At 38.6% G+C, this 18,271-nt stretch overlaps 1 protein-coding gene across 2 annotated transcripts; it reads left to right on the plus strand.

The window, feature by feature from the left end:
- Nucleotides 1-6,755: 6,755 nt before the first annotated feature.
- On the plus strand, nt 6,756-17,402 carry LOC122775389 (neuropilin and tolloid-like protein 2). 2 transcript variants are annotated; one of them, XM_044035231.1, is made up of 12 exons: nt 6,756-7,013; nt 8,979-9,035; nt 10,247-10,405; nt 11,250-11,498; nt 11,679-11,726; nt 11,855-11,982; nt 13,419-13,520; nt 13,691-13,817; nt 15,030-15,143; nt 15,494-15,624; nt 15,711-15,803; nt 16,729-17,402. In XM_044035231.1, the coding sequence occupies exons 1-12, from the start codon at nt 7,004-7,006 to the stop codon at nt 17,179-17,181; spliced, it is 1,671 nt and encodes a 556-aa protein (XP_043891166.1). In that variant the 5' UTR covers nt 6,756-7,003; the 3' UTR covers nt 17,182-17,402. The 2 variants fall into 2 exon arrangements, with proteins under 2 accessions (XP_043891166.1, XP_043891167.1); XM_044035232.1 differs by having other exon boundaries at nt 6,756-7,009.
- Nucleotides 17,403-18,271: the final 869 nt, after the last annotated feature.

The raw sequence follows: 18,271 nt of genomic DNA on the forward strand, positions 1-18,271 counted from the left end.
CAGCGATTGATTCATTAAACCACAGCTGTAATGAGGAAAGAAATCATAATTCCAACTTTAAACATGGAATATAATTGGAATTTTATAGCGACGACTGCCTTTGTACAATTATGATTAAAGCTAAATTAATTGTATGAAAATGTCCTCACAGATACTGAAAATGAGATCCAGCGAAGCTCAGGCCTAATTCTAAAAATACTGTGTTCAGTATCGATCTTTTTTATTTCCTCCGTCGCCGTCTGCCTGATGAAGGTCCAAATGTGGCTGCCGTGTTAATTTTATCTAAAATTGGAGTGAAACCATGCAGGCGTGGAAGTTGAAATTAGCCTAAAGATGTTTCATTTACAAAGACAGAAACACTTTCTCCGTCTGCGATTGTTTCCTGCGCCATTATCTCTGCCCGCGTTTAATTGCTTTGGAAGTGAAATTAACAGAATTAGAAAAATTGCCTCTCCCTTCTTCTACGAGTGTCTTTATTCACGGGCATTGTTGTTGCTTTGTGTAGATTACACACGCCTTTTGTTCCAGCGTTGTAAATATACACGCCCCGAGTCACGGCTTTAGCTCAGAAACAAATCAACCCCTCCTCGCCCCCTTCACCCTCCTCATCCTCATTCACTCGTTGGTTCATTCACTTGTGGAAATTAATTTGTCACCTGCAAAGACTGAAGCAGGAAAGGTGGGAAATAAAAATCCCTGTATTCATTTTCACTGGTGAAGCTGCAACATCCCACCCTCCTTGACTTTCTTCCTCCTCCTCCTCCTCCTCCTCCTCCTCATGGGGGTTATTATTATGTGTGCAGGTTGTCTTCACCCTCGGCAGCAGCTCATTAACCCTTTCTGCTTCACACTCTCTAATCCTCTTAAAGGAAAACGTCACCTTGAACGAATCATTTCATCGTGAGCTGAGCGAGAAGAAGCGTTTCGTCTGACGAAGACGAAGAGCGTCTTTGATCGTGAAAAACCCAGCAAACCTTGAAACTCTAATAACTGTGAAACGGCCTTTCGACGTGAGGGAAACAAAAGAACGATTAGATATAAATATTAAATATATATGTTCCCAACAGTGTCTTAATTGCATATTTTATTTTTGTTAAAAAAATAACAAACATTTTTATGCAAAGACTTATTTCTTTTTGCTGTATTTCTTTTTTTTTTTTAAAGTTTCTCTGCATAAAAACACACACACATCCATTTCTACTTTCTGTCATTTTCAGCTTCTTAAACGTGAATATTTTCTACTTTCTGTCATTTTCAGCTTCTTAGAATGGCAGATATTTTTCTACTTTCTGTCATTTTTCAACTTCTTAAACATGAATATTTTCTACTTTCTGTCATTTTTCAGCTGTAAATGTGAATATTACCCCGACTTTCTGTCATTTTCAGCTTCTTAAGCATTGAATATTTTTGACTTTCTGTCATTTTTCCTTCTTAAGCGTGAATATTTTAGGCTTTCACCAATAAATTTTCGGCTTCTTAAGCATTGGTATTTTTAGGCTTTTCTGTCATTTCACCTTGATATAATATTTTCACCACTTTCTGTCATTTTCGGCTTCTTAAGCGTGGTAGATATTTTCTACTTTCTGTCATTTTTCAGCTTTTTTAAAGGTGAGATATTTTTTCTTCTTTCTGTCATTTTCAGCAGCCATCAATATTTTTCTACTTTCACCAGCTCATTTTCAGCTTCTTAAGCGTGAATATTTCCTACTTTCTGTCATTTTCAACTTCTTAAATGTGAATATTTTCTATTTCTGTAATTTTGCCAGCTTCTTTAGCGTGAATATTTTCTACTTTCTGTCATTTTCAGTTTTTTAGTATTTGAATATTTTCACTCTGTCATTTTCGGCTTTTAAAGGTGAATATTTTTCTTCTTTCTGTCATTTTCAGCTTCTTAAAAGCATTAGATATTTTCTACTTTCTGTCATTTTCAGTTTCTTAAGCGTGAATATTTTCTTTCTGTCATTTTCAGCTTCTTAAATGTGAATATTTTCTACTTTCTGTCATTTTTCAGCTTCTTAAACGTGAATATTTTCTACATTCTGTCATTTTTCGGCTTCTTAAATGTGAATATTTTCTACTTTGTCATTTTTCAGCTAAATATATCCAGGTTTGACTGATCAATATTTTAATTTTGAACACATGTTTTTACAAAGTTCTAAGTCTTTATTTTAATTCCATGTTAATCTTTGTAAAAATAGAAGCACAGATACTCACCTACAACTTTCTGCAAAAACATGTAAAAAGTCAAATTTTCAGTGATATTTAGGAACCAGATTAGGATTATCAGACCAGATTATGGATGAATAAATGCAGCCACACTCATTATTTATTTTATAACCTGTGTTTTTTTTCCTGACCTCTTCATTTGTCATTTAAGTGAATGAATGAATGTCTAGTGAAGTCATTAAAAAAAAATTGCATTAACAGACTCCCATTTTTTTGTGTCTAATCTTCAAACAGATGAAAAGTGGAGTATAATTACTGTGGTCAGCAGGGATTATGAAAGTGTAATTGATATGGATCAGGCTGCCACTAATCGTTCTCTCGTTTAGCTTTAAGCTCCCTCTTGGCTTCTTGCTATTAATCTTCTGGATTAGATTCTTCAGCTTGTCCACTTTTACAAACCCTGGGTTTTATTTTATTTTAAATGAGTTCAGGTTTTTTTTTTCTAAGCACTAGTGTGTGTTTGGAGTGTTTTTAAAGACCTTGTTTAATGTTTCCCACTCTGGTTTGTTTGGACTCCAGGCCCATGAAAACTATAATTACACTCCAATCCTCATCCTCATCCTCATCCTCACTCTGCTTAAATGACTCGTATTCTGTAAACGTCACACAAACGTTATTTAATCCAGAAAAAAGTAACATTTCATCACAAACTCCATTTGTTTTGTCCAAAAACACAAAATTAAACTAGAAAATAATCACATTTAAGAAGCTGAAAATGACAGAAAGTAGAAAATATTCACATTTAAGAAGCTGAAAAATGACAGAAAGTAGAAAATATTCACATTTAAGAAGCTGAAAAATGACAGAAAGTAGAAAATATTGACATTAAAGATGAAAAATGACAGAAAGTAGAAAAAATTGACATTAGTGGAAGCTGATTTCACCTGGTTCACTCAGCTGTGGACGGAGCTAAATTAAAGACGTTAATTTCATCCTTAAGCAGACGCTAATAAGAGCAACCACTTGCCTGGTTAAAACTCCAATCAAAATGCTAATTACAATCCTGGTCCTGCAAATCTTTTTAGGATGCTTAGGATTCATTATTGCTCTTCTCTGCTGCCTCAGTTTGCCAAAAAGGTTGTGACATTAAAAAGAGATGTGTAATTATTTTTCAAGCAGCTTCTAGATGGATGTCGGTGCTTTCAGGGATTAGTTAATGTGTGACATTTTGATAATAATAATGTTTAACTCTGCAGTGTGTAACTTTAGAGCATTTAGTTGTAGTTGTTGTTATTCTGCCTCAAGTAACATTATATGTCATCTGGCAGCAATATTATCAGACCAGACTGGGGGAGCATTCATGTGTATACAGCAGCAACACAGGGACATGTATCCTGCCAAAGTGCTGAATGACAAGGATTTTTGAACAGTAGACTTCACTTCTTTGTGTTTTCAGTCATATTCCAACCTGTTTGCCTCTGACAAATCACTTCCTGTGTGCAGCGCAGGAATGTCATGTGGGTTGACGTGAGATCTAGACACTGCTATACTGAGAAACACAAAGTCAGTTTGGTGCATTCCCTGCCGGTCACCATACAACACACCACTGCTTTTTGTGAGGATCCACAGTAAGTAACAGAAAATGTGTTACAGTTTCACCTGCGACTCCAGGTCACTTCCTTTTTCAGTTACTTTATTTTGGTGTTGTCACTTCCTGTTTTGCTCTCACTGTGAGCTTTATTGCAGAGAGGCCAGAAACCCGGAGACCTGACCCTTGGTGTCGTATACGGTAAACAATGAGCTGCTGGTGTGTTTTAACTCCACTTGGAACCGAAATCTGCGGCTAACAGCTGGCGCCGCTAAAAACAACTAGCGACAACAAACTGGCATTACGTCACCAACTCAACTTTTATTTTGTAGTAACAACTAACAAAGATGGTTAAGGGAAATGTATCAGAGTAAAGTTGTCGGAAATAAATAATGATGTAAAGTACAGATCATAGAGCTGTATCGTGGAAAAGTACTATTATTCTTACCCAAATGTTATTTTTAACCTTTATTAAAATCCGTTACAATTCTAGTACAAAATATAAGTGGTAAACGTATTCAGTTTTGCAGTCTAATCATAAAACACTTGATTGATTGCATTGAAAATTGATTTTATACCCTTTATTCAGATGTTTTAGGGTCAAACAAATGATTCAAGGGCATTTCACTTTTATAAGTGCTTTCCCAGAAGTAACAACACTGTATGTATGTCTGACATTCAGCTTTCCCTTCAGGAGTGCAGGTAGACAGTCGAGGCAGATTTTGTCTGCTCTGTTCCACTTTCGTTTGGCGTCTCTGTCAAATCTTGTAAAACCTCTGTCTGCTTGCCGTGTTCGTCAGAAGACAAGAAAACCAGACGAGACAGACCCGACGTGTTGCCATGACAACAGATTCCAGATTCCTCTCTGAGAATAGACCAAGTGAGGGCTCATCAGACAGACGTTTGTTGTTGACAACTGGTCATTTGCATGTGCTTTCTGTGTAGTTTTGAATGCCATCGCAGCAGCTGTGGCCTCTAGAAGAACATTGGATTCATGTGATCTCTTCAACAGAACCAGGTGACACAGCAGCAGGCGTCAGAGGTTTGTCCACAACTGCTCATTTGATCATTACTCTCTCACTGAATGCTCTGGATACATTTCCCTGAAAGCAACAGCATTCATGTATTACTTTATACATTGTTTGGTTCCTCCTCCTTTAACTCCGTGTGTGTATAAATATAGGTACATGTATACATTTGCATAAAACCAAATCGTCACAGTGTATTTTCACTACTGTAAAATTTGCAGTGTTAACGTAAACGTTAATTTAACACCAGATGGATTAGTGTTGAATTCAACTCTTCAAAAGAATTAAATAGACTCTGAATGAACAGTTTTCCTATTAAATGTACGTCAAAGCTTTTGATTTTAACACTTTCCCAGAGTAGATCTGGCCCTGGTGTTATTTTAGAGTCACTTTTTACAGTGCAGTCGGTGACACCTAATGAATCAAAAGAGAAGACACTTTTAAACACAGGCCCTTTATGACGCTGCATATATTCTGTGGCTGACGTTCTTCGTCTCCCACTGAAATAATTTACCTCACGGTTTTTTACTGCAGAAGCAAAAAAACAAAACGGTCCTTCTTTTATGAATAATGATAACCTTGGAGACTGAAAATATGGCCCCTGCACTTCCTGCATTGCTGAGGTTTCCTGGCTACTTTGTTTGGTGCAATGGTTGCATTTTTTTTTTTTGGCAAGATAAAAGGAAAAACACAATAGTGGCTCTATCAACATAAAGTGAAATATCATGTATCAGCTATATCAGTATCTCACTATACTTTTGTACCTTATTATTGTAGCTGTAGTCCCATTTTTACTGTTGCTACGTTTCATAAGTAAGCTTAAGCAGCTTATTTCAGAAATGTGGGATCTATGTACAGTATATTGTGGTGCACCTACATTTGGTTTACCTATCTATTGATTTTTACATGAAAGGTTGCTGTGTAATATTATATCATATTATAATATATTATATGACTCAATTATTACATTTGCCAGGAGCATCTTTCCATTATTAAAGAAGTCCTAATTTGCCATCCTCATTTCCTCACACAGTGACAGGTTCATACATCCCAGAACTCATGGCTTCCCCCTCTTTTCATCTGTCTGCAGCTGCAGTCACTGTGTGTTCTTTAAGAAAGATGAAAAAGCAGAGAACAGTGAGCACTGCAAAGAAATGCACAGGGACACAGTGTGGGAAGGATTTATGCTCACTGTGTGTGCGTGTATGTATGTGTTTGTGTGTCTTTCTGTGGTTGTGAGGACACTTGAAACACTGCAAAACTTTGGATGATTGTTTGAGGTGTGAGACTTGCTTAGTATTTGCATTAGTGTTAGGATACTTTTGTTTGTTGCCTCTTCAGGACATTTTTCTGACATAAACACTGACCTTATCAGGACCAGTAGTCCTCATGGAGACCAAAACCTGGTCCTAATGAGGCAGAACCTCCTTTCTGAGGAACTGGATAAGCTTAGGGATAACGTCTGAAGTGGGACTGCGCAAATGAATGGAGGTCAGTGCAGTGACCTGAGAAGAATAGCTTCACAAACGTTTGTGTGTGTGTGTTTTACAAGTATTACGTATGTTGTGGGGACCTACATCAGTTTACAGAGTCACTTTATGGGAAATGATTACATTTTAAGGTGAAGACATGTTGTATAGTTAGGAGGTTAAGGTTAGGTCTGCAGGAAAGTGACTCCATAATGTAAATCAATGCAATGTCCTCTGAAGTCATGGAAACGAGACTGCGCGTGTGTGTGTGTGTGTGCGTGTATGTGCGTGTGTATGTGTGTGTGTGTGTGAGAGAGAGAGCGTGCGCTTGCATGTAACCTGCTAATTAAATAGCAATCAGTATGATTACTCATGTATGATTCTGCACATGCGCATCAGCTCGTCCCCTCTTCTCGCGCCAACTACAAGCTCAGTGTTAAAAGAGCCACAGACAGATCAGCTGTTGTGAGAGAAGAAGAACCAAACTGGCGCAGACTTCCGCTCTGCAGCAGCAACAACAACGACGGAGGCGTATTTATTATTTCTCTAAAGGGGAAGTGCGACGATAAATCAGGAGTTGTTTTCACTGTAAAAGCTTCTTCCATCTTCACCACTGGGATTAGGATGAAACAGTGAAAGTTGGATTTTTGTATGTATGTGTGTGTTAATCCGAACCAATGATGATGTGATGAGGAGAAAAAAGCTGTTGCAGTTTGAAATCAACAAGCAGAGAACGGACTTCAGCTGAGAGGATGAATGTAGGTGAGTGAGCTCATTCATGCTTTAGGCTTTACTTCTGTGTCCGAAGAGGAGTGAGAGATAAAGATGAAGATGGTAAATAACTCTGACTCTTGCTCATGCTGCTGACACACTTCACTTTGTTCTGTAGGATATATCTTTGTTTTGATTTGTGCAACAATATTATGAAAGAAAAGCCACAAAATCTTTTTTGACTTATACACACATAAAAATAGATAAAGAATAATAACATAAAATATTTTGGCTCAATATTCACACTGCTTAAATTATAGTTTTGAAGTTTGGAAAAAGCCAAACTACTTGTTTTGTTTTGAAAGTGTATTTGTGGTGGTGCTGAAGTAACAGCTCCTGATCTCTCTCTCTCTCCCACACACACACACACATGCATCACTGCATTAAACAGGCTAAATGAAGACATAATCAGTTAATGCCTAACCATAACCTTAACCATAATTCAAATCTTAGCCCTAAACTTAACCAGTTCCTTTAGAAATGAGGTTCTGCCTCATCAGGACCAGGTTTTGGTCTTCATGAGGACTACTGGTCCTGGTTTATGACAGAAAAATGTCCTGAAGAGGCAACAAACAAAAGAATGAACCGTTAATTCATAACCTCCAAAAATAGTCTTGTGAATTAAGATTATTACCAGTTTGGATTATGATTAATAAGTAATTTAATAATTGATAAATCACAATTAGAATTTATTAAAAATTCATCAACGATTGAAACAATATCTACTAAATGTAACTATATACAGTGTGTGTGTGTGTGTGTACACAGTTAGACTACAAATCAAGTTGGCGGTTGACAAAAACTACCAACCACAACAAGATAGCAGAATCAAAATGGCTTCTTGACCGCATGGCTGCTGTGTTTCTTTGTTCAGGATGAGGTTCCAGGTTAGATGAGAGGTTAGAAGCAGTCACATCACTAACATCATATTAAGCGAGTAAGCTCAATACAACATTTCATAAAGTTAAACAGTCTATGCTTAGCCAAGTCATGTGATGCTATGCTAGGCCCAGTTACCAAGTCAAGATTCAAGATTCTTTATTGTTATTATGCAAGCAAAACAAAATGTCCTCCCGTGACTCTCAGCACACATTGAAATGTCATAAATAAAATAAAAGCACTTGTAGAACAATATAAAGTAGAAAGAAAAATAGAAATGAACAAAACAGAAAACAAATAAGATATTGCAGGTGAAGTGTGCAAATTGCAGATGAACAGTGCTTGAAAGATGTAAGAAATGTGCTTTGGAGAAACTTTTTGACTGTGTTTCTGGTGTCTGTTGCTCAGGTTCCTCTTGACTAAGTTAGCTAGTTGGCGCTAACTCGGCTCTGCATCCTTGGTTGATCCTTAGGCAGGCTCTGGTGTTGACCATGACTCATGTCATGTGTGGGCAAGTTAGGGATTCTAGAAACCCACTGCAGATTTTTTGACATGCTATTTGGTAAATGATCACGACACAGTGCAACATGAACAGAAGGGACACATGTAAGCCAATCTTTCAGCACTGCTGGAAACAGAGTACATGTCCTCCAAATGTCCACAACTGCTGATCGCTGTGTTTGCCACTTTGGAGAAAACTCAAAGGGAACTTTTGGCCTGGTGACTTCAGGCTAAACTCTGTATTTAGGTCGTATTTTGGGCACAAATGTGGCACAAGATATGACTGCGTGAAACAGACTATTTTGTATTTGCCATCACAGTCTAAATAGCAGATTGTACTCTGTGTTATATGAATAAACAACACAAAAGTGGTAAAGTGGGAAGCAAAAATAGGAGCTAGTTATTATTCTATCCCTGGTTTTGAACTCTATACCTCCTGCTATGTTCCATCTATAAAGACATTCAGAGGAGAGAACAAGCACAGACAAATCCTACTAAGCTCCATCTTCCTACTCCCGTGATTCCCCCGATCGTACCCTCGTCACACTCTCTGGGCTTCTTCTTTTTTTTTTGCAGTCTGGATGTTTCTCCTGTTCATTGAGGAGGGATTTGCTCGAGCACAGAAGACTAAAGGTAAGATGGATCCTTCGCTGCTCTCCTTTGACAGAAGAACTGCACTGTGTCATTGTTCAACTTCTCAAACACATACATGTATATCTCCGTCTTTTCATAACTCATACGTATCCCATTCAATCACACGTGCCTTGCTTTATTTTTGCAATATTCCTCTTAATGGGAACCCAGCGCTCACAAACCTGACATCATGTTTAACCTGACCTTTAAATCCTCAGGACAAATGTTTACAGATGCTGTAAATCACCCGAGAAGTAGAAGATAATGTTCCATAGGCTTCTTTATGCAACCAGTGGAGTTGCCCCCTTGTGGCCTATCAATATATTCTTATTTCCTGGTTGGCTTCAGGAGGAAAACTAAAAATATTCATGGTTTGTGGCCATGATTTGTCTGTTTTCCTCTTAATTGGATCATACTTTATAACAATGACCTTGTCAATGAACAATGAATTGTCATGGAACCCTTTTTCAAACCTGCTTCCTCCTTTTGTCTGTCTTATGTTCTTGCCATCATGTAGATTTCATAGATTGTTTCCCTCATATGTTATTTCAGTTTTAGTTATCTATCTAATTGCTCTTATTCACTATGGTCTTTTGAGATATTTGATGGAATTTCCTTCAGACTAGATGTTTAGGAGTCAGAGAGTATGTTTGTATAAGTGTCTCACTTTAAAATAAAAAAGGATTTGGTTTAGGTAGTCTTGAAATAAGCCTTTTACAGTCTGTTCTTATGGAAGGCGCCATCTTGCTCCACCATGATGGATATTTTCCTAATTTGTTACAGGAGCTAATTACACAAATTAAAAATTGCTCCTCTCACATGAAATTATAGAGTAGAAGGAGGAGATGGCATACAGACGGCAGAGACTTGTGAAAGGGAGGAGTAAGTGAAGAAGTCCTCCAGTCATTGCAATATGCTGTCAAACCATTAGAGGTCACTAATTCTTACACGCAGGACCTTTATTGTTAGCTTTTATTCTCTACGGTTCATAAGTAAGACGTTTCTTTTGTTTTCCAAGTGTTAATGTACACGTCCCTCCTATCTTTGTATTTAGCTTCAGTCATTCCATACATTTGTCTCAGTGTGTCATATGTAGACGTGATATTCTCATCATGGATTTTACATGTGGATCATCTTTATCTAGTAACTTAATCTATGAACTCTTTAATTTTCTGTCATGATGGAAGTCTGATTTGTCATTTCACGTGCAGATGATGGTGCAGGATCGAAAGGAGTTAAACCGTCTCAGTGGCCGCAGCGTTCTCATCACTGTGGAAACTGGGTCCGAGACACAGATGGCGGCACCTTCAGCTCCCCCAACTACCCAAACACTTACCCCCCCAACAAGGAGTGCCTTTATGTACTGGAAGGTAAGCAGCAGTGTGTAACTGAGCTTAAGGCTGAAGCTTCCAAGAGTATGTATAATTGCTAGTATATATGCTGTGTATATGTATATATATATATACATACTCTACTCTTAATCTACCCGTAATGGACAATATGCATGGAATGTCTCGTACAACTTAGGCTAAAATATAACCCTTAACTTCCAGTCAGTTATTGCTCAGGGGAAATTTGAACATTTTAAGGTTATCAATCGAAAACATTTACATTGTTTTTAATAGTTGTTTTATTAATGAGCCTTGAGGGAGTTCAACATGGCCTAAAATGAAAGAGTTTCACCGTTTAGCTGGCGGCTACATGTTAGCATGTTGAGTCTTAAAATAGTTAAAAATGTAATTATTTAAACTGACAGAGAGCAAAAATGCCCCTCTCTGGATTTTGCCACGTTTTTCTTCTGTATTGTGGCTTCTTCTTATCATTTTAAGGTTAAAGGTAAACATTTACATCCCTGCTAAGAAAAACATAGTTTAGCTTCAGGCAAAAAGAAGTAATGTTTGTATCCTAACAGTATGTGTTTGCTCTGGGTTTCCGAATTGAAAAATTAGGATGTGTTCATGGTATCTGTCTTGGTAACAAAGGCAATGTCGGACAAACATATTCATTTATGAGCATTGGTTACATCTATGTGCTTTATGTTCTTGAATACTTAAGGCTCTGTTGTCACATGTGCACATACTGTATGTGATCCTGAAAACAAGGCTCCTGTCAAACTAAAAAAATCAGCAACCTTCAGGGAAATCTGAAAGAAGTCATGTTTTCATCACTCTGTGGCAAGATTATATTCCTGAATGACTTCCCTGCTTCCCTCAGCTCTGCCCCGCCAAAGAATAGAGCTAGTGTTTGACGACACCTTCCACATCGAGACGTCATTCGAGTGTCGCTTTGACCACATCGAGGTGCGCGACGGTCCCTTCAGCTTCTCTCCACTCATCAATCGCTTCTGTGGCTCAGCCAGTCCGGGCCTCGTCCTCTCCAGTGGACGCTTTATGTGGATCCGCTTCTTCAGCGATGAAGAGCTGGAAGGAATCGGCTTCCAGGTCCAGTACAGCTTTACTGCAGGTGATTCAAACACACTGGAGGGTGTTTATTGCTCCCTCAATGGCTATGTTCTCACTGCGTCATCCTGACTCTGTCTAAATCTTCATGTGATCTTCTTACGCGAGGCTTCCGTCGAATGTCTATCAAATGCCTGTGTTTGCACTGATAATGGCCCTCATATTGTGTTTGCTTCCCTCAAAGACCCTGAGTTTCATCTGCATGTGGGCGGACTTTTAAACCCAATTCCAGGTAGAGCAACTACAACACCTTCTCTTATACATTGAGTTTTGTATTTTTAGACAAATGTGTCACGCAGAGTCAGGACAGTTTCACTCCTAATCTCCTCTGCATCTCCACATTCTTATCACTCCTGTCAGATTGCCAGTTTGAGCTGTTTGGAGCTGACGGGCTGATCCGCTCCAGTCAGGTGGACGAAGAGTACAAAGTGAAGCCGGACCAGGCAGTGGACTGCATATGGACGATACGAGCACCAACAAACAACAGGGTATGGGCTTTGATGGAGTTTACTGTTGAGGGCGTAAGGTCGGCAGGTACAGTTGAATGAAGTCATTGAATATTGGGCCAATTTTCTTCTAATCTAAAACGTCCAATCTTCATCTACAAAAACAACTCATTTAGTAAATGTATTAGTTACGAAAGTAGCTAAAAAGTAACCTACATTTTTGGGGCGCTGTCTGCAGTTCATGTGGATATTGCCTTTAATCACTTGTTACGAAAAACACAAAATCTTGTTTTACGAAAAGACACAAATATGTATCAGACGTTTACATTTTCTCTTTGTGTACTGTTCGTAATTATTGTGCGTCATTTCATTGACTTTTACTTTCAGTAACAGAATCTCTTTGAGTTCTCTTTTGTATAAGTTGTATTTTTTGCGAAGATAAGCTTAAAGGTACAGTTTGTCGTATTTCTGAGTCTATATTAGCAAAAATCAAATTTACTGTCCATAAAATGGACACCTGTTTTGTATAATCGCTGTATAATAATTATTGTATGAATTTCGTGGCCTTAGAAAAGGCAATTTATAACAAAAAAGCACAGACCGCTACCGCAAAGTCCTCCATGAGTGCCACACGCCATGTTTCTACAGGAGCCTACGCAGACAAACACGTGGAATGTCGCAGTGGGAAAGCCAACTCCAGCCACGAAGAAGAAATTATGTCACGTGACCAAAGAGGCAGTTGTAGTGGAGATCATGGAGAGGGAGAGCGTGCTGAGAGGAGTTAAATGCGGCATGTTTTTAGTGTTTTTGAGGATGGAGGGTCATATTTATTGTGTTGCTGAAGAAAGAGCACCAGCCCCTGAATCCAAAGAAAAGGAAGATAACGAGAGCAAACATCACTGTTACAGAGTGGATCATTTTTGAAATTATCTGCTTGGCAAGAAACTGATGCTGCTGACCACTGGTTTATGGCCAGACATTGAACATGACATATTATCCATTAACGTTTGTTTAAGTGTAGTGTTGCTTTAAAATGTCAAATTGTGAGAAATTGTAATCTTAATCATTTTATAGCTAAATTATGGTTTTATGCTCTAATCAGTCTTACTCCATGCTTCTCAAACTGTGGTACACAAGCCTCCTCTGGTGGTGGAAAATCATAAATACTGTTCTACTGCATATTTGGGGCAAGTCGTCTTTCAACTTGAAGGTTGTGGGTTTGATTCCTGACTCCACTAGTCTACATGCCGTTGTTCCTTATTTATTTATTTATTTTTTTGTTATAACTGGGTGTTGTTCAAATTGTGTGTTTCAACGTTTCCAACTTTTAACGGTTGTTTTGTTTTTTAATATAAAGCACATTGAGTTGTCCCTGTGAATGAAATGTGCTGTACACATAAAGCTGCCTTGCCTTGCCACGACTGCATGAATTAAATGTACATTAAACAAACATAAATCATCGTTATCACTTCTTCCAGATTTACCTACGATTCTTGGAATACCAGATGGAAAACTCAAATGAGTGCAAGAAAAACTTTGTGGCTGTTTATGATGGCAGCAATGCCATTGAGGACCTAAAGGTAACATATTCATTTATCATATTTGATTTTTCATAAATATTATAAAAATCAAAGTCTGTTGTTCAGATGCACTTGATTTGTGTCAAATATGCTGAAATGCTACAGACCTCGGCCTCAGTGAGACGACACATCCAGAGCTGTGAGGGACACTGATGTGTGGTTTTTTGCAGGCCAAGTTTTGCAGCACAGTAGCTAATGACATCATGCTGGACACTGGTGTGGGAGTAGTGAGGATGTGGGCCGATGAGGCGAGCCGCCTCAGCCGATTCCGGATGCTGTTCACCTCCTTTTCGGACCGTGAGTTTTTAACCTCTGACATTTGACATTTTGACCAGTTTCCTTTTTGTTTAGTTTGAAAATATGACTGCCAACAGATCTGTTATTGCACTCTCTTGTGATCTCTATTCAGTAAAACTGGTTCTGAATAGTTTTTATTGATAACCCTAAAGAGTTCCTAGAGACATTTCCTGCCATTTTATTTTTTATTCAGCCATTTGGCTGTGTTGAATGAATATAGCTCAAATTTTCCAGAGGATGTTTATTTTTGGTAAAACCTTAGAACTGTCATCTCAGTTCCTTAAATTAGCTTCAAATGGCTAAGCTACGCAAGAACTTACTCATTTGTTCCTAGTGGCGGAAAATGCCACCTTCCAAAAAAACAGCTGTAAAAACATTATATAGTAATATAGTTTTTCAACTTCAAAAATGTCAGTCTTTTAAAACTACTTCAGCCTGAAATATACAATATATATCAAATATTATAGTGTTGGGATTTTAACCTTTTAAAGGCCAGTATGTTTTCACAACTCTCAACATTTCTATAAAATAAAACAGATAAACTTCAATGATTTTCATAAAAGGCATTTCAAGGAATATTTAGTTATTATGATTATTATTATTATTACCATTAGTATCATCATCAGGCCCTGAGATGGGTCAATGATTAGCAGCAACATTGATTTTAATCCACTGTTAGTTTTTTGCAATGTCAGATTAAAAAAAAAATTAAAAAAATAAAAAATACTGTTTTTGCTCCTACATTAATCTTAAAGCATTACAACAGTGTTTCTCAATTGTGGTCCTGTGAGGAGTCACTGCCCTGCATGTTTACCTGCTCCAGCACATGTGATTCAAATCAGCGCGCACTGCAGACACCTGATAACGAGCCGTTTATTTACACCAAATCAATAAAATGGCTGACAAGTTTAAAAAAATATACTCTGAATTGCTTAAGTATTTACGTTTGTCAGCCATTTTCTTTTATCAATTGTTAATGAATACACAGATTTCCCCTCCAGGTTATTTCTTTGGTTTTCTTTGTTATGTCCTGCACTGATTTTGTTTGTTTTTATCGGTTTATTTTAACACTGAATATAGGACACAAAGAAATGTTGTAGAAATAGCCCAGACAACTTGTTTCTTTGAGTTACATAAGTAACATTTGTCTAAATGAAAAACTCAGACTCAGTATGAATGCATGTGTTCCCTCACATGTTTTTTCATTTACAGCACCGTGTGTGGGCAGCGCGTTCTTTTGCCACAGTAACATGTGCATCAACACTTCTCTGGTGTGTAACGGCGTACAAAACTGTGTCTTTCCTTGGGATGAAAGCAACTGCAAAGGTACATACTGTTTAAATATTCAATTTGCTGTTATAGTTGTGATGACTTTTCACACTGGCTGTGTCTCAATACGGATTTTCACCAAGTAAGTTTATCAGTTATTTATCGTCCTGTCGTGATTGTTGGAACGCTCTGTGATTTCTGTGGCCATTTAGGTTGAGATGTGGCTCTTACTGACCTCAGTCAATCAAGATGTCTGTGCTTTATCAGAGCTTTGGCTCAGAATTGTTCCTGGCAGCCAAAGATACAGACTGTCCTGATGGGCACGAAGTGATGAGTCAATGACTGATGTTCCCTCAGAGCCTCTGAATGGAGATACTATTTCACTTCTCTTCATTTCTGTCATCCAGAGAAAAAGAACAAAGGTCTCTTTCACCAGATTACGAAAACCCACGGAACTGTAATCTGTGTGTCTACTGGAGTGGTGCTGCTGCTGCTTATTATCTCCATCCTAGTGCAGGTCAAACAGCCGCGGAAAAAGGTAATAAAGTCTCTGTAATGTCACAAATACAACATTTGTGTAAGGTTAGCGACTGAACTAAGTTTTTTTTCTATTATATTTTGAAGGTGTTGGTGCGAAAGAATGACCTGTTTCACCGGGGGGAGTTCGAGGAGGAGTTTGATCCCCCTCATTATGAACTTTTTACCCTCAGAGACAAGGTTAGTCAAGTACTGTGAGATTATTGTGTTTCCATCATGGTTTAATAAAGCCCGGGGTCAGGCTTGCATTGCGACTGAGAACAGTGTCTATACTCGGTCGGTGCGGTGCGCTGTGCCTGATGGCTGCGTGACGTTGTACCAGTACCAAGATATCGAAAAACGACAAAAAAAGAAGACAACAACACAAGAGACAACAATGGAGGACATCTAGCAGCTCTTATTTTCCTACATCTTTTTTCCCCTCTCTTTAGTGGTTGAGTGCCCCAACGTTCATGGCATATTTAAACCAAACGCAAAGGAGTGACATTTTTCTGTCGCCCAATCAGCTGACTTTCGTGGGTGGAGCCGGTCTAGCTCCATCCTGAACTTAGGGCGTGTTTCCACCGGATTGACTCGCCTCGCCTCGCCTCGCCTCCAACAATTACCAGGGAAATGTGTAAAATCTCAATATTTAACAGAGGAGTCTGGTTTATTTAGCGACAGCGAGCGGCATCACAAACCCTGCCTCTGTATTTCAGTCTAATGACTGTGTCAGACAGAGTCTGTGCTCCTGTGGTCATGAAGGAAGTACTGAACAAATAGTTTTAATTAACTGATTCTAGTGATTCAGTTACACTGAAAACAACTACTTTTCAAGTCACTAGTCACTCGTTTGTGTGTGTAAAACGGAGTCACGGCAATTTCATGTTGAGTGAGGCGAGCTGGGAGCATAGGTGGAAAAGGGGCTTTATCGTCCCATTTTACTTCAGTACCCTTAGAGAAGGGTTCCAAAAAATGGAACGATAAGGACTGGTTATTTTGGTTCTATTGCATTGGAAATGCAAAAAATACATACCGTACTGTACCAGACTGAACCGTTCCACTTGATAGAAATACAGCTATAGTCTTCAAGTTCTTTGTAAACTGGAAATATTATTATTTTCAGGAAATGTCTGGGGATCTTGGGGATTTATCAGAAGAACTGCAGTCCCTGCAGGCGCTCAGGAGATCTTCGTCAGCCTCGCGCTGTGTACACGAACACCACTGTGGCTCTCAGGTCTCTGTCAACTCCATCAAAGCCAGTCAGGATGCACATTGCCTGGAGAGAGGATCCATGGAGCTGCTTCCTTTCAGAGGGGACTTCCACGGGACCTTGCCTCCCTTCAGGGACTTTAACAGCAGTCTGCGTAAGAAGAGTTGGCCAAGCATGAAACCGGGCCGAACACAGGGCCATCACAGTGTTACAGACAGAGCGATGGAGCGGCACGACCGGGTGATGGAGGAGGAGGAAGAGGAGGAGGAGGAGGACGGCAGGTATGATGTGTACGTGCGCAGGGCAGGAAGCCGCAGAGGGAACTATGAAATGGCTCAGCAAAGATCTTTGTCCATGGACCTATGAAGAGAACAGACAAGGCAGTTTAACCTGCACTGATCAATTTACTTCACTAATTTACATTATTGTAGTGGTTGTTTGTTGAAGTTGACAAAACACCACTAGTGCACCATGGGTATGGATCTTAGGCAGCTGAAAGAAACATACTGTTTCAATGTTGTTGTTCTGTGTGGTTTGTCTGGACAAGTAATGAAAGCCATGATAAATAAATAATATAAATACATCCATCCGTCCATTGTCTACGGCTTTATCGTCCACATGACGGTCACAGGGTGACTCATTCACACCTACAGCCAATTTAGAGTGTTCACTTAACCTCTGCATGTTTTTGGACTGTGGGAGGAAACTGGAGAAAACTCTCTCCCTCTCTCTCCCCCTCTCTTTCTCTTTCTTTCTCTTTCTCTCCCTCTCTCTCTCTCTTTCTCTCTCTCTTTCTGTGTGTGTGTGACTGGGTGAGGGCAGAGGAGAGAAAACTAGGACATGGAGACTGCAGTGTTTTGGTAATTACTCCAAAATCCACAGGGGGGATAGAGGTTCCACAGTGGAGCTTTAAATACAGTTACAACTTATAGTTATAAGAATACGTTTATCCATTATATAAATACATGAATCGCACTATACATCGTCCTTAGTAACTTGTGTAACAAAAAATTCATCAACCTCAGTCATAGACACTTTATTTATTTGTTTATTTATTTATTTCTCGAGCCTTTTACAACAACCCACAGTTGACCAGTGCTTTACAAAATAAAAGCATTACAGACACAATGTAGGTAAAAACATATTGTTGAAACATAAATGAAAGCATGAAAGTTCAATTAAAAACATGCAAGCCTGGTATTAAAAGCCATACTGAATAAATATGTTTTAAGTTTGTATTTAAAAAGGCCCATTTCATCTATTTACATTGATATTAGGTCTCACATATATAATTTATAATATTTGTTTTATTTATCTCTGATGTACAGCACTTTGTTTCAGCTGTTGTTGTTTTTAAAGTGCTTTATAAATAAAGTTGGATTGGATATTACAAACAATATACGGGATCTATGTACAAGCAGCATCAATGCACTGTACACTTATATGAATACACACA

This window comes from Solea senegalensis, linkage group LG10 (genome assembly GCF_019176455.1).
Source record: "Solea senegalensis isolate Sse05_10M linkage group LG10, IFAPA_SoseM_1, whole genome shotgun sequence".
Classification (NCBI taxonomy): Eukaryota; Metazoa; Chordata; class Actinopteri; order Pleuronectiformes; family Soleidae; genus Solea; species Solea senegalensis.

Bases quoted from the DNA above. Each gene is read 5' to 3' on its own strand.
- LOC122775389 (XM_044035231.1), top strand. The intron at 13,521-13,690 runs GTAACATATTCA...GGTTTTTTGCAG, and splicing joins ATGCCATTGAGGACCTAAAG to GCCAAGTTTTGCAGCACAGT. The intron at 15,804-16,728 runs GTTAGTCAAGTA...TATTATTTTCAG, and splicing joins TTTTTACCCTCAGAGACAAG to GAAATGTCTGGGGATCTTGG.